General features: G+C 37.5%; 1 protein-coding gene across 1 annotated transcript; it reads left to right on the top strand.

Moving 5' to 3' along the window:
* Window positions 1-5,346: 5,346 nt before the first annotated feature.
* On the top strand, window positions 5,347-11,961 carry LOC114885113 (olfactory receptor 8S1-like; the record flags this gene model as incomplete). Its single annotated transcript, XM_029204494.1, is given in 3 exon segments — window positions 5,347-6,003; window positions 6,005-6,257; window positions 11,945-11,961. Coding segments are annotated over 3 exon segments (927 nt in total), but the record flags the coding sequence as incomplete, so codon positions are not given.
* Window positions 11,962-13,654: the final 1,693 nt, after the last annotated feature.

Genomic DNA, 13,654 nt, shown 5'->3' with positions numbered 1-13,654 from the left:
CAATCTTGGAAAAAAAATAAACTAAGAAGCTTCAAATTCTTTGCATATACTTCTTTTGATAGAAATATGTAATAAGAACATCCATTGCTTTTAAAAAGGTAGGGGAGCAAAGAAAGAATGATAAAAATTGAGATTAGAGGAAAAGCAGACAGAAGAGTAAAGTATTATAAAATATGTAAATTAGCAATAGCAAATAATAATAATAGAATAGGAATGGACTAAAATTATCAGGGACTTCCACTTCGGGTAACTACTAACTAGATCACTTGGACCAACACACATTTAAAAAATTTTTAAATAGCTGAACAGCATATTTTTAAGATCTGCTCTAAAGATATTTGAAAGCTAAGGAGGCAGTGAGTAATTATGGAGCTGTCATCCCAAAGAAGAAGAAAACCCAGAGAAGCAAGCTTTGCATTTAGGGGTCTCTTTTTCCTGTAAGGGCATCTTGAAGAGGTGGTTGAAAATGTGAAAAGTTATTTTGACAGTTTCCTAAAGTTAGTGGGGAAAATGGAATTCAGGGACCACAAGGGTGGGTTGGAACCTTAAAGGCAAGACCCTGAAGTAAAGGTGGATTGGAAGCAGAGAAGCTTTGTGCGGGTTGGAGCCCAGCTTCATTTCAGTCTCCAAATTACATGAGGGTCATCCAGTATTGCTGATGCCCATGGTTGTCTGACAGAAGCAAGTAAAAATTTTCTCTGGAGGAAGAGAATATAATTCAGAGCCTTAAGTTATCTCCATAATTTTTCATAATAATATCCTATTCTCAATAGAAAAAATTTAACAAGAATATGGGGAGACAGAAACTAGAGACAGTGGAAGCAGATCCAGATGCTTAACTTTAAAATAAATATTTATAGAGATTAAAGAAAAGATTGAGAATTTTGGCATAATATTTCTGGGAACTATAAATAATCTTAGTGAAAATCTTGAAAAAGAAAAACTCAATGGCTGAATAAGATCTTAATGGATAAGTTTAAAGGAGCTTAGTGTTGAGGAGTATACTAATAACTTATAGGATAGGCAAGAAGAAAATATATACAGTAAGGCACAGAAAGAATAAAGAAAAGAGTATGAGATACATAATGCATAGATGCAGAAGGATAATGTACATTTACATGGAGTTCTAAAGAAGAGGGAGAATTAGGCAATACCTAAGAAAATAGGGCAATATGTAAGACAACGAACGAAAATATTCCAAACTGAAAAATTGTATCAACTATAAATGCTAGGAATTCTATAAATATACCCCAAGTATGATAAATTAAAAGAAAAATCACACTTTGTCCCATCATAATAAAATTACTGAAAGTCAAAACAGAAAGTATTAAGAGTGGCAAGAGGGAAAGGAAAGACAAATTAGCTCCAAAGAAGTACAATTTAGACCAACAACTGACTTCTCAAGAGAAACATTAGACTAACAAGAAGACAGAAGACAATGAGGTAGTATCTTAAAAGTACTGAATTAAAAGAAAAACAACAGCCCTCCCCCATTAGGATTCTGTGCCCAGTAAAACATCCTTTAAGAATGAAGGTGAAATAAATACATCACCTAGAAGACTTGCGCTAAAGGGAAAATTAAAAGGAGTTCCTCAAGGAGAAGGAAAATGCCCACAGATGGAAGTTCTTATTTTCTTCTGGCTTATCTTCTGAGTCACCTCTTCAACTTTGTCTAATTTGTATTAAACTTATCCATTGAAATCTATTTTCAGGTGTTGAACTTTCAATTCTAGATATAGGAAAAATTGAGCAAAAAAAAAAAAGTCAAACATGTAGGTAAATTTAGATGACCATTGATCATATAATAGTGATAATGTGTATAATAATTATGTCTTTAATGTGTATCATGATAAAACACTTGACAACATTAGCAAAACTATCTAAAGGTAAGCTATGAGTCACTTAGCTTCAGTGGTAATTCCCAGAGGGATCATCCAGTAACTGTTTTTAGCTAGCAAGTCCAAAGTATACTTCAGTCTGAGCTTTCCAGCAATCAGGAAGGACCTAGATGCCGCCTGGGCTTTCAGGTTACACCTTGCCATCCCATTGGCCACCTTAACACACAGGGCCTTCTGGTAGACCTGAGCCTCCTTTGTTAGGATGCTGCTCGTAGCAGTATATCAACGGTAATAGAGATATGTAAAGAAATGATTGTACAGTTATGCTAGGGGAAGTATGAAAGAGGTTGCTTTATTCCTTGTTAGGAATTTGAAGTTCTCAGTTTTCCTTTTCTTTGTCATTTTATGGGGTCATAAAGGATAAGACCAAAATGCTACCAAAGCTCAGAAGAGTTTTCTGAAGTCTTTATTTGCAGGGGCTTTTAAGGACTGAGCTTTATACATTTGTCTTTATGCACAAAATGTCTAATAGAAAAATCAATGTCAGTTTACACGATGGGACAGTTGTGGTGCATTTTCTATCTTGTGAATTTCTCCTGCACTCAGAGGCATGCCCACCAGCTTAGAAAACCAGGATGTATTCTGCACCAGGAACAGAGAAACTTGGTAATGTTTTCCTTCTGTTTTCTGATGTTGTTTTCCTGTTCTTGTGCTCCCCGTTTCCCCTCAGTTCCCACCACTTCTTATCCTTCCCTCATCAGGCCCCTCCTTTCTCCTGCAGTTCTATCATCTTACCTTTGTTCCCCTGGGCTGCGGTAGTGCCCCACTCAGGTCTCTCTGACATGGTATTCATTTCTGTTACCTAGACTGTTGGTCTGTTCCTCAAAATTACTTCTTGTTCTCCTTTTGGGAAAATTAAACACTTGGGTTAGAGGTGAAGAAAAGAGAATCTAATGATTCTTCAGCACCACTCTTCAGTTAGTAAGTTAAGTCCTCACAACATTCCAAGCTAATTATTTTTAGCTTTCATTTCACATATGGGACAATTAAGACAGGAGTTTCCCTATGTCTTACTATACTCCTTGTTTCTAATGGTGAAAGTCCACATTATACCAGAAACCTGGAAGCTTGGGGAGGCTAATACCTGAGAACTGTCTATAAGAAGGGGGAGGAGATCAGGAAAATGATAGACTTTGGGCACCTCATGACTCAAAAATAACCCTCTCCAAGCCCTCCAAACATATAGGGTCCAGAAACTAATTGTACCTTTAATTATAGGTATTCCCTATAATTATATACTCATAGGTATGTGGAAGTTGAGGGCACGAGACACTGCATTGGGGCAAACCTCTCCTGTTGGCAGAATTTTTCTCCTGTGCCCTTCCCACAACTGGTTTCATGCAAGCTCAGGATGTCAAATCCGTTACTGTTTCCTAATCAGATCTGTTCTCTAGTAGTAGTAAAGCTCTAGACTATTCTCTTTCTGAGTTTTCTCCATTCACTTACTCATTCACTCATTTGTGCATTTATTTTAATTGTTAAGTAACATTTTTGAGCAACTCCTTGGGCCAGTCACAATGCTAGGTACTTTTGTATGTCCCATTCTAAAATGGACTCCTCTCAGGCCGTCTTTCTTTGCAAGTGATCTCGTCGGCTAACTCCACCTAATTATGATAACAGCTGAAAACTTACAGTGGTAGCATTCGCAGAGCTGTTTCCATTCTCAATTTGGAATCTGAAGCATCGATTCTGAATAAATGAAGTATCAAGGACAGTGAAATTGCAGCGCCAGGCAAAAAAAAAAATAAGTGATTTTATTTATTTCTTTGACTGCTTCAAGTAACTCTAACACAGTACGCCTCTACCTGTGAGGAAGTATGGTTCCTGATAGTGTACAGTTTCTAGGTTTGTCCTTCATGAAAATGCCCTGTGCAAGATTTTCTCTCTTTGGCTTTTATTTATAGGAGAATAAGTTTCCCCAAAGTTTAAGGAATTTCTAATGCTAGTTAGTAGGGCTCCATTTAGAGATGAGTGAAATGGAGGGGACCTTTCTTTTTGTTGCCCTCCAGAATTACAATGGGTGCTTCTCTGTATTTCATGACTTGATTTTCCTGTGTCTTCTGCCAATGATGTGATAGTCTCAGGATGAATCCAGGTTGCTGTAGCTAGAGCTACAGTGGTGAGTAAAAGAAAAAAAAGTAATAATAATAGAAAATTATTATAATCCCCACATGAGAGGAAGAATTGAGGTTTTTAGAAATAATATACACAACTTACCCTTTTATTTTCCTCCTTTAGAAATCAAGGAAGAGGTCTGTATCCAACAGGAATTTTCAAACTCCGTCTTAACTCTGAATTCTCACACCGACATTCAAATTTAGTCATCTTCTGGATCACTGGATTTGAAAAAGTTTTTGTTTAATTCTGTGCTAGATATCGCTCAGCTAGGTGAGAAATACAGGTAATGTGAACTTGATTTCTAAGATAGCTCTAATTCTGGGTGTCGTTTGGCTATACATGGGAGAGAAATCATATTGGGTGGTGGGTCTCGCAGTGTGAGCACAAAAGATAGAGCAGGTCAGGAAGGGTCGAGATGGTGGAGTCAGTAGTGTTGAAGCGTTATCCTGAATCTTTGGATGTAATTTGGATTGTCAGTTTAGAGTAGAGAAAAAGAAGGCCAAACTTTAGAAAGTTAGTGGGTAGTCTGTACTTACAACTGGCATGAAGGCACAGACAGGAGCTGAATCTGAATAGGTTACCCGAGCTGGGCATGGAGATTATGAGCAGAGTGTGTTCTCATATGGGTCAGCAGTTCCTTGTGATCAATTATATAACATCTAGGATATCTCTGTTCTACTTTCTCTCTAATTAATTCCCTTTCTCCTCACTCTGCAAATCTCCAGCCACTACCCCTCTTCAGTTTCCATTAATGACCCTATTTAAATATTTAGCGAAAAAATAAAAGCCGCTAGATGAGAACTGCTTCCTTCCTAACATCAAATCTATGGACTTCATGCATGTTTGATGAAGTAAACCCTCTCCTGCCTTTGGCCATGCTCTGCTTCTGCTCTGAGACCCAACTGCTCTCAGAGACACCATTTCTGCAATTTTCTCTTAAATTTCCTCCTGCAATTTCTCCCTCTCTACTAGTTTATTATCAACAGTTTATAAATATCCTCCAGTCACTTTAATAATAAAACAACAAAAAATAAACTCTAAGACATCAAAGAAAGAACAGTAAAGGTGGAGAGGGAGTTGATCTAGTGTTGGGACCCCACAGAAAAGATTATTACAGGTTTTGGTAAATCTAGAGACTTAGGGAAGTTTATCATTTCAGAACGTACATTTTTTTAAACATCTTTGTTGGAGTATAATTGTTGAACGTACATTTTTGAGTAGGCATGAAACTTCGTGAATGGAACGGGTTAAAACACTTGGATATTTGTTAGGCATCAGAAGAGACTTCACCTGATTTTTTTCTTGCATTCCAAAGAAAGTACTGAAGGCAATGAGAAACCACAGTGTTGTCTCTGAGTTCATCCTCCTCGGGCTGTCTGCTGACCCCCAAATCCAGGCTCTGCTCTTTGTGCTGCTCTTTGTTATTTATATCCTGACCCTTATGGGGAACCTGATGCTGCTGCTGGTGATAAGGGTGGATTCCCAGCTCCACAACCCCATGTACTTTTTCCTGGGACAATTGTCCTTCCTGGATCTCTGCCACTCTTCTGTCACTGTGCCCAAGCTGCTGGAGAACCTCCTGTCTGAGAAGAAAACCATCTCAGTCGAGGGCTGCATGGCTCAGGCCTTCTTTGTGTTTGCCACTGGAGGCACTGAATCCTGCCTACTTGCTGTCATGGCCTGTGACCGCTGTGTTGCCATCAGTTCTCCTCTGCTGTATGGCCAGATGATGAACAGAAAGCTGTGTATGGGGCTGGTGTGGGGCTCATGGGGCTTGGCTTTTACGGATGCTCTCATCAATATCCTTGTAGCTGTCAATTTAGACTTCTGTGAGGCTCAAGATATTCACCACTTCAGCTGTGAGCTGCCCTCTCTCTACGCTTTGTCTTGTTCCGATGTGTCTGCAAGTTTTACTGCCTTGCTCTGCTCCAGCCTCCTGCATTTCTTTGGAAATTTCCTCTTGATATTTTTCTCCTATGTTTGCATTTTTTTTCACCATCCTGAGCATCAGCTCAACTGAAGGCAGAAGCAAGGCCTTTTCCACCTGTTCCTCCCACCTCACTGCAGTGAGCTTCTTTTATGGCTCAGGTTTACTCCGCTATCTCATGCCAAATTCAGGATCCACTCAAGAGTTCATCTGCTCCTTGCAGGATAGTGTGATCACCCCCATGCTGAATCCCCTCATCTGCAGCCTGAAGAACAAGGAGGTGAAGGCAGCTGTGAGAAAAATGTTGAGAAAATGTTCCTAGTGTTTCAAATCATAGATTAAAAAATCAGAATGATGAGGAAATTGGGTAGAATTGCAATAAATAGTGCCTGCATGTTAAGGAGAATTCTCTGATATAAGGATCTGCGCGATGCCGTACCTCTTTTCTTGAAAATACTTAAGAAAAGTTGAAGTTATTTTCTGGAATGATACCAGTTCAGTCCTAATCAGAGGAAGGTGGATAGATAAACATTTTGTCTAGCAATTTTTCTTGCAAAAATATTTAATTTATTACACACAATATGGTAGACATTGTTATTGTCTGCTTAGGCTATCTTTACCATTCTTCCAGTAACTAAACTCCGTGTGTTCAATGTGGTCCCAGAGAGACTGTTAATCACAGTGTCCCCAAATCCTCCCCCCTCCCCTTCTCATTATTCACTCATTCTTCCTGGCACAGTGGCTGATACAGGAGTGAGCACATGGTCAATGCTGGACCATTCACTCTCTTAGGATATTTGAAATTGTTTATTTGACCTACACGTGTCCAGTAGAGACTACAAATAAAACATTTGTTTATCATGCTTCAAACCATTTACATAGTGACCCACCATCTCCAGCTGTGAGGGGGCCCCATAACAAGAGAAGATTCCCTGGCTTGTACACACTGCTGGACAAATAGCTCTGCCACTGAGCTCTAGTGGTGCTGCAGAAAAGGCAGAATGTGAGCAAATCAACAACAGAGCAAGTACTGTACAGGACCTTTGATAAACACCAGAAGGAAACCAAAGGGCTTTTCAACAAAGGCCCTTTAGATCGTGAAACACAATTAGAGCACTAGTGAGAAGGAGACTTAGGTGAGGTATATGGATTAAAATGATCATGGTCAAAAGTTAATTATTATTTCTTTCTGAACTTACCTTTTCGTTTTTACTTACTTACCAACTGTCAACTGTCCTCCTCCCCTTCACTTTGCACTCCGCAGGAGCAGAGAATATAAACTCAAAGAGAGCAACGACATTTTCTGGCATCTTCACTACTTTTTCAAGAATATTAAAATAGTTTCAAACATGCTTGTTGCACAATGAATGTATTTTGAATGTGTGGATCATGAGCAAGACACAGAGAATATATGTAGGACGAATTCCCACCGGAGGGCCAAAGCAGTTTGAAATAATTCTGTGAGGAGAATAGCCTATTATGTGAGTGCCAGTCTTTTCCTTCCTGGTGAGCCTAGTTCTGGTCCATGGATTCACAAAGAGTGTGGCCATGGCTGGGCAAGGTGGTGGTTATGCAAAGGTTCAACAACATTTTCATTCACCAAGGCCGATCTGCTGTTGCCACTGGTGAAAATTATTTTGCTAAAGGTCACACACAAATTTTGTTAGATATATTATCAGATACCTTCCACTGTTTGTTTCTATTGTGAATTAACAATCCAATTACATTTACTACTTGGTTATTTCTAGGAATGCTGTGGTATTTTGTATACAGATCTTGTATCTTGTTGAACTTGTATCTTGTCGAGCTATCTTCCTAGTTCTAATGGCTTGTTTATATATACTGTTGGATTTTTTAAATTACATTTTAATTATTTTATCTTACATAAAGGAAAATAATTTTTTTCTTTTTCTATGCAGTTTTTGTATATCTCATTTTTATGCATAATTAGTGCAGTGGCCAGGGCCTCTACTACAAGCATCTTTCTATTGGGATCAGTAAGAAAGCTTCTAATATTTCAGCATTAAGGATGATTGTTCTGCTTCTGATCAATGCCTTTAACTTATTATAAGAGTTCTCTTCTAACAATATTTTCCTAAGAATTGGTGTGAAATTTTATCAAGCGCTTTTACTATTTCTATTGAGGATCCGGACTTTTTCTCTTTTGTTTACTAATGTGTAGTGTCCATCACATAATAAGCATGCAATAAATACATGTCGAATAAAAATAAATTTATTGAAATAATCATATGGCTTTTATTGTTTACATTTTTAATAATAAATTATATAAACAGGTGTTCTGGTGTTGAAGAATTGTTACATTCCTGAAATCACCCTACTTAGGTAGAGTGGTAAAAACTGAATTAACTTTTGCCAATATTCAACTTAGGAATTTCCTGTTGATGTTCATAAGTGAGAAAGTATAATTTTTCTCTTGCTTTCATCTGGCATATTCTTTTTTTTTTAACATCTTTATTGGAGTATAATTGCTTTACAATGGTGTGTCAGTTTCTGCTTTATAACAAAGTGAATCAGTTATACATATACATATTCCCATATCTCTTCCCTCTTGCGTCTCCCTCCCTCCCACCCTCCCTCTCCCACCCCTCTAGGTGGTCACAAAGCACCGAGCTGATCTCCTTGTGCTATGTGGCTGCTTCCCACTAGCTATCGATTTTATGTTTGGTAGTGTATATGTGTCCATGCCACTCTCTCACTTTGGCCCAGCTTACCCTTCCCCCTTCCCGTATCCTCAAGTCCATTCTCTGGTAGGTCTGCATCTTTATTCCCGTCTTGGCATATTCTTTTTAACAGCTTTATTGAGATGTTTCACACATCACAAAGTTCATCTATTCAAAGTGTACAATTCAGTGGTTTCTAGCATATTCACGGAGTTGTGCAACCATTACTATGGTAACCCAATTTCAAAACATTTTCATCACCCTCAAAGAAACCCCATGCCCATGGCAGTCACTCTCCATTCCTAACCCCTAACCCTGGCCCTAGGCAATCACTAATCTACTTTTTGCGTATATAGATTCGCATATTCTGGACATCTGATCTTGGCATCAATAGTATGTTTTCTTTCATCTTTGTATTTTCTTAAAATATTTGCATAAAAAAGGACTTATCACTTCCTTGAAGGTTTTATAAAACTCGCCTTTAAAATTTTAGGGATTTCTTGTCTTGTTGTGGAGGAAAAATTTTGATTACCAATTTATTTCCTTTAATAATCAGTGGTGTATTTGGGTTTTTAATTAATTCATGAATCAATTTTAGTGATTTGTAATTTTTGTCTATTATTCATTTAATGTTTTTAATTTCATTAGTATTTTGTGGCTTACTATAATAATTTTAAAATGTTTTTTCAGCATTCATTTAATTTAAAAATAAATAATTTCAAACATACAACAAAGTTGAAACAATTCTATGATGAACATCCATATAATCACATCTAAATGTTACTATTAACATTTTAGTATACATACATGCCTCATCACCTACCTATACATCTATCCATTCATCAATCCACCTTTTTTTTAAAATTGGGGTATAGTTGTTTTACAATGTTGTGTTAGTTTCTACTGTACAGAAAAGTGGAGATCCCTGTGTTATACAGCAGGTTCTCATTAGTTATCTATTTTATACATATTAGTGTATATATGTCAATCCCCATCTCCTAATTCTTCCCACTCCCCCTTTCCCCCTTTGGTGTCCATACATTTGTTCTCTACATCTGTGTCTCTATTTCTGCCTTGCAAACCAGTTCATCTGTACCATTTTTCTAGATTCCACATACATGCATTAATGTACGATATTTGTTTTTCTCTTTCTGACTTACTTCACTCTTATGGCATATTCTAGGTCCATCCACATCTCTACAAATAACCCAATTTTGGTCCTTTTTATGGCTGAGTAATATTCCATTGTATATATGTACCACATCTTCTTTATCCATTCATCTGTCTGTGGACATTTAGGTTGCTTCCATGACCTGCTATTGTAAATAGTGATGCAATGAGTATTGGGGTGCATGTGAACTTTTGAATTATGGTTTTCTCTGGGTATATGCCCAGTGGTAGGATTGCTGGGTCATATGGTAATTCCATTTTTAGGTTTTTGAGGAACCTCCATACTGTTCTCCATATTGGCTGTATCAGTTTGCATTCCCACCAGCAGTACAACAGGGTTCCCTTTTCTCCACACCCTCTCCAGCATTTGTTGTTTGTAGATTTTCTGATGATGCCCATTCTGACTGATGTGAGGTGATACCTCATTGTAGTTTTGATTTGCATTTCTCTAATACTTAGTGATGTTGAGCAGTTTTTCATGTGCCTCTTGGCCATCTGAATGTCTTCTTTGAAGAAATGTCTGTTTAGGTCTTCTGCCCATTTTTTGATTGGGTTATTTGTTTTTTTGATATTGAGCTGCATGAGCTGTTTATATATATTAGAGATTAATCCTTGGTCAGTTGATTCATTTGCAAATATTTTTTCCTGTTCTGTGGGTTGACTTCTCATCTTGTTTATGGTTTCCTTTGCTGTGCAAAAGCTTTTAAGTTTAATTAGGTCCCATTTGCTTATTCTTATTTTTATTTTCATTACTCTAGGAGGTGGGTCAAAAAAGATCTTGCTGTGATTTATGTCAAAGAGTGTTCTTCCTATGTTTTCCTCCTGAGAGTTTTATAATGTCCGGTCTTACATTTGGGTCTTTAATCCATTTTGAGTTCATTTTTGTGTATGGTGTTAGAGAGTGTTCTAATTTCATTCTTTTACATGTAGCTGTCCAGTTTCCCAGCACCATTTATTGAAGAGGCTGTCTTTTCTCCATTGTATATCTTTGCCTCCTTTGTCATAGATTAGTTGACCATTGGTGCGTGGGTTTATGTCTGGGCTTTCTATCCTGTTCCATTGATCTGTATTTCTGTTTTTGTGCCATTACCATATTGTCTTGATTACTGTAGCTTTGTAGTATAGTCTGAAGTCAGGGAGCCTGATTCCTCCAGCTCCGTTTTTTTTTCTCATGATTGCTTTGGCTATTCGGGGTCTTTTGTGTCTCCATACAAATTTTAAGATTTTTTGCTTTAGTTATGTGAAAAATGCCATTGGTAATTTGATAAGGATTGCAATGAATCTGTAGATTGCTTTGGGTAGTATAGTCATTTTTACAATATTGATTCTTCCAATCCAAGAACATGGTATATCACTCCATCTGTTTGTGTCATCTTTGATTTCTTTCATCAGTGTTTTATAGTTTTCTGAGTACAGGTCTTTTATAATCCACCTTTTTAAAATGCATTTCAAAAAAAGACAGACATCAGTACACTTTACCCTAAATACTTCAGCATTCATATCATCAACCAGAGTTCAAGATTTGACTACACCTTCTGTTTTTCTTTTGCGGTAATTCTACATGCTGAAATAGTAAGAGTGTCATTCAGTAAATTTTGATAAATTCAAACTTTTGTGTAACCCAAATCCCTATTCAAATATAGAGCATTACCAACACCCAAGCAATCTACCTCCTGTCCCTTTCCAATCAGTTCTTTTCCCCACTTCTCCACTTGTTAACCACTGTTCTGCTTTTTCCACTATACATTAGTTTTGCCTGTTGCAAAACACTATATAAAGAGAATCATATAGTATGCATGATTTTGTGTCAAGATTCTTTCATTCAGCATGTTTTTGAGATTCATCCATGTTGTTCATGTGTCAGTAATTTATTGTCTTTTAATTTTTTAAATTTATTTTTATATAGGGTCTTTTAAAAATTTTATTTATTTAATTTATTTATTTTTGACTGCATTGGGTCTTCATTGCTGCCTGTGGGCTTTCTCTAGTTGCGGTGAGTGGGGGCTACCCTTCGTCGTGGTGGGTGTGCGGGCTTCTTATTGCTGTGGCTTCTCTTGTTACAAAGCACGGGATCTAGGAGTGTGGGCTTCTGTAGATGTGGCACTTGAGCTCAGTAGTTGTGGCTCGCGGGCTCTAGAGCGCATGCTCAGTAGTTGTGGCACAGAGGCTTAGTTGTTCCGCCCTGTGTGAGATCTTCCCAGACCAGGGCTTGAACCCGTGTCCCCTGCACCAGCAGGTGGACTCCCAACCACTGTACCACGAGGCAAGCCCTATTGTCTTTTTATTGTTGAGTAATACACCATTGTATGAATGTATCACCATTTGCTTATCCATTCTGTTGGGTTGTTTCCAGTTTGGGACTATTAGGAATAAAGCTACTATAAACATTATTGTAAAAGCCCTTTGTACATAATTATTTTTATTTCTCCTGGGGATATCTAGCATTGGAATGATTGGGTCACAGTAGGCATAAGTTTTATAAGAAATTGTCAGATTTTTTCCAAAAGGGTTATATCATTTGATAGTTCTACTAACACTGTTTGTGAGTTCTGGTTGTTCCACATCTCACCAATATTTGGTGTAGTCACCCTTTCTAATTTTAGCCCTTTTTGTGGATTTCTGGTGAAATATCCATGTGATTTTAGTTGGCATTTCCCTGATGGCTAATGATGTTGAATACTATTTCAGGTATTTAGTAGGCATTCATGTATTTTATATGAACTGTTTGATCAAGACTTTTGCTCATTTTTAAATTATATTTTTTTATTAAGTAGTAGGAGTCTTTAATATATCTTGGGGACCAGTCTTGTCAAATCTAAATATGCTTTGTCTTTTCTCTCAGTCTGTGGGTTTTTAAAAATTGTTTTGTATTGTCTTTTAAGTACAATTCTTTAAAAACTGGCTTCATTCACTTTATTTTTCTCATATAAAATTATGTGGTGGCTGCAGCTGGAGCCTGGGTCCTCTGCACAGAAACTCTGGTGTGGGTCTTTACAAGATAGTCCTGATACGGAGGCTTGGTGAACACTCTCTCTTTCCAGAGATCAGGAGTGAGATAACTGTAGGTCTTGGAAATGGCATCAAAAGTGGGCTTGCCCCTGGCAGAGGTGTAGCAGTGGTCAATTTCAGCCATCATCAGTAGCTTCTTGGGTACAGGGGCCAGTGCCCCTGGGGGCAGGGATGAGGCATTAAGTGCAAATTTTAAAATTTTGATAAAATATACGTCATTTTTTTCTGTTGTACTTCCTGCTTTTTCTATCCTAAGAAATCTTTGCCTAACACAAGGTCACAGAGATTTTCTCCTGTGTTTTGTCCAGAAGTTGTTTTTTATTGAGGTATAGATGATAGATACCATTATATTAGTTTCAGGTGTACAACATAATGATTTGAGATTTGTATCCAATGAAAAATGATCACCACAATAAGTTTAGTTAACATCCATCACCATACATAGTGACAAATTTTTTTTTCTTGTGATGAAAACTTTTAAGATTGACTGTCTTAGCAACTTGCAAATATGCAATACAGTATTATTAACTATAGTCACCGTGTTGTACATTACATCCCCATGACTTACTTATTTTATAACTAGAAGTTTGTACCATTTGACCCTCTGCCCCCATTTTGCCCACTCCCCATTTCCTGACTCTGGCGACCATCACTATTCTGTGTATCTGTGAGCTTGGTGATTTTTTTGCTTTGTTTTGTTTCGTTTGTTTTTTTAGATTCCACATACAAGTGCATTCATATGGTATTTGTCTTCTCTGTCTGACTTATTTCACTTAGCATAATACCTTCAAGGCTCATCCATGTTGTCATGAATGGCAAGATTTCATTCTTTTTTATGGCTGAATAATAGT

The sequence above is a fragment of the Monodon monoceros genome, unplaced genomic scaffold, assembly GCF_005190385.1.
Source record: "Monodon monoceros isolate NGI ecotype Baffin Bay Population unplaced genomic scaffold, NGI_Narwhal_1 Super_Scaffold_6, whole genome shotgun sequence".
In the NCBI taxonomy this organism is placed as follows: Eukaryota; Metazoa; Chordata; class Mammalia; order Artiodactyla; family Monodontidae; genus Monodon; species Monodon monoceros.
The sequence above is the reverse complement of the archived record's forward strand: the minus strand, read 5'-3'. Positions and strand labels throughout refer to the sequence as shown.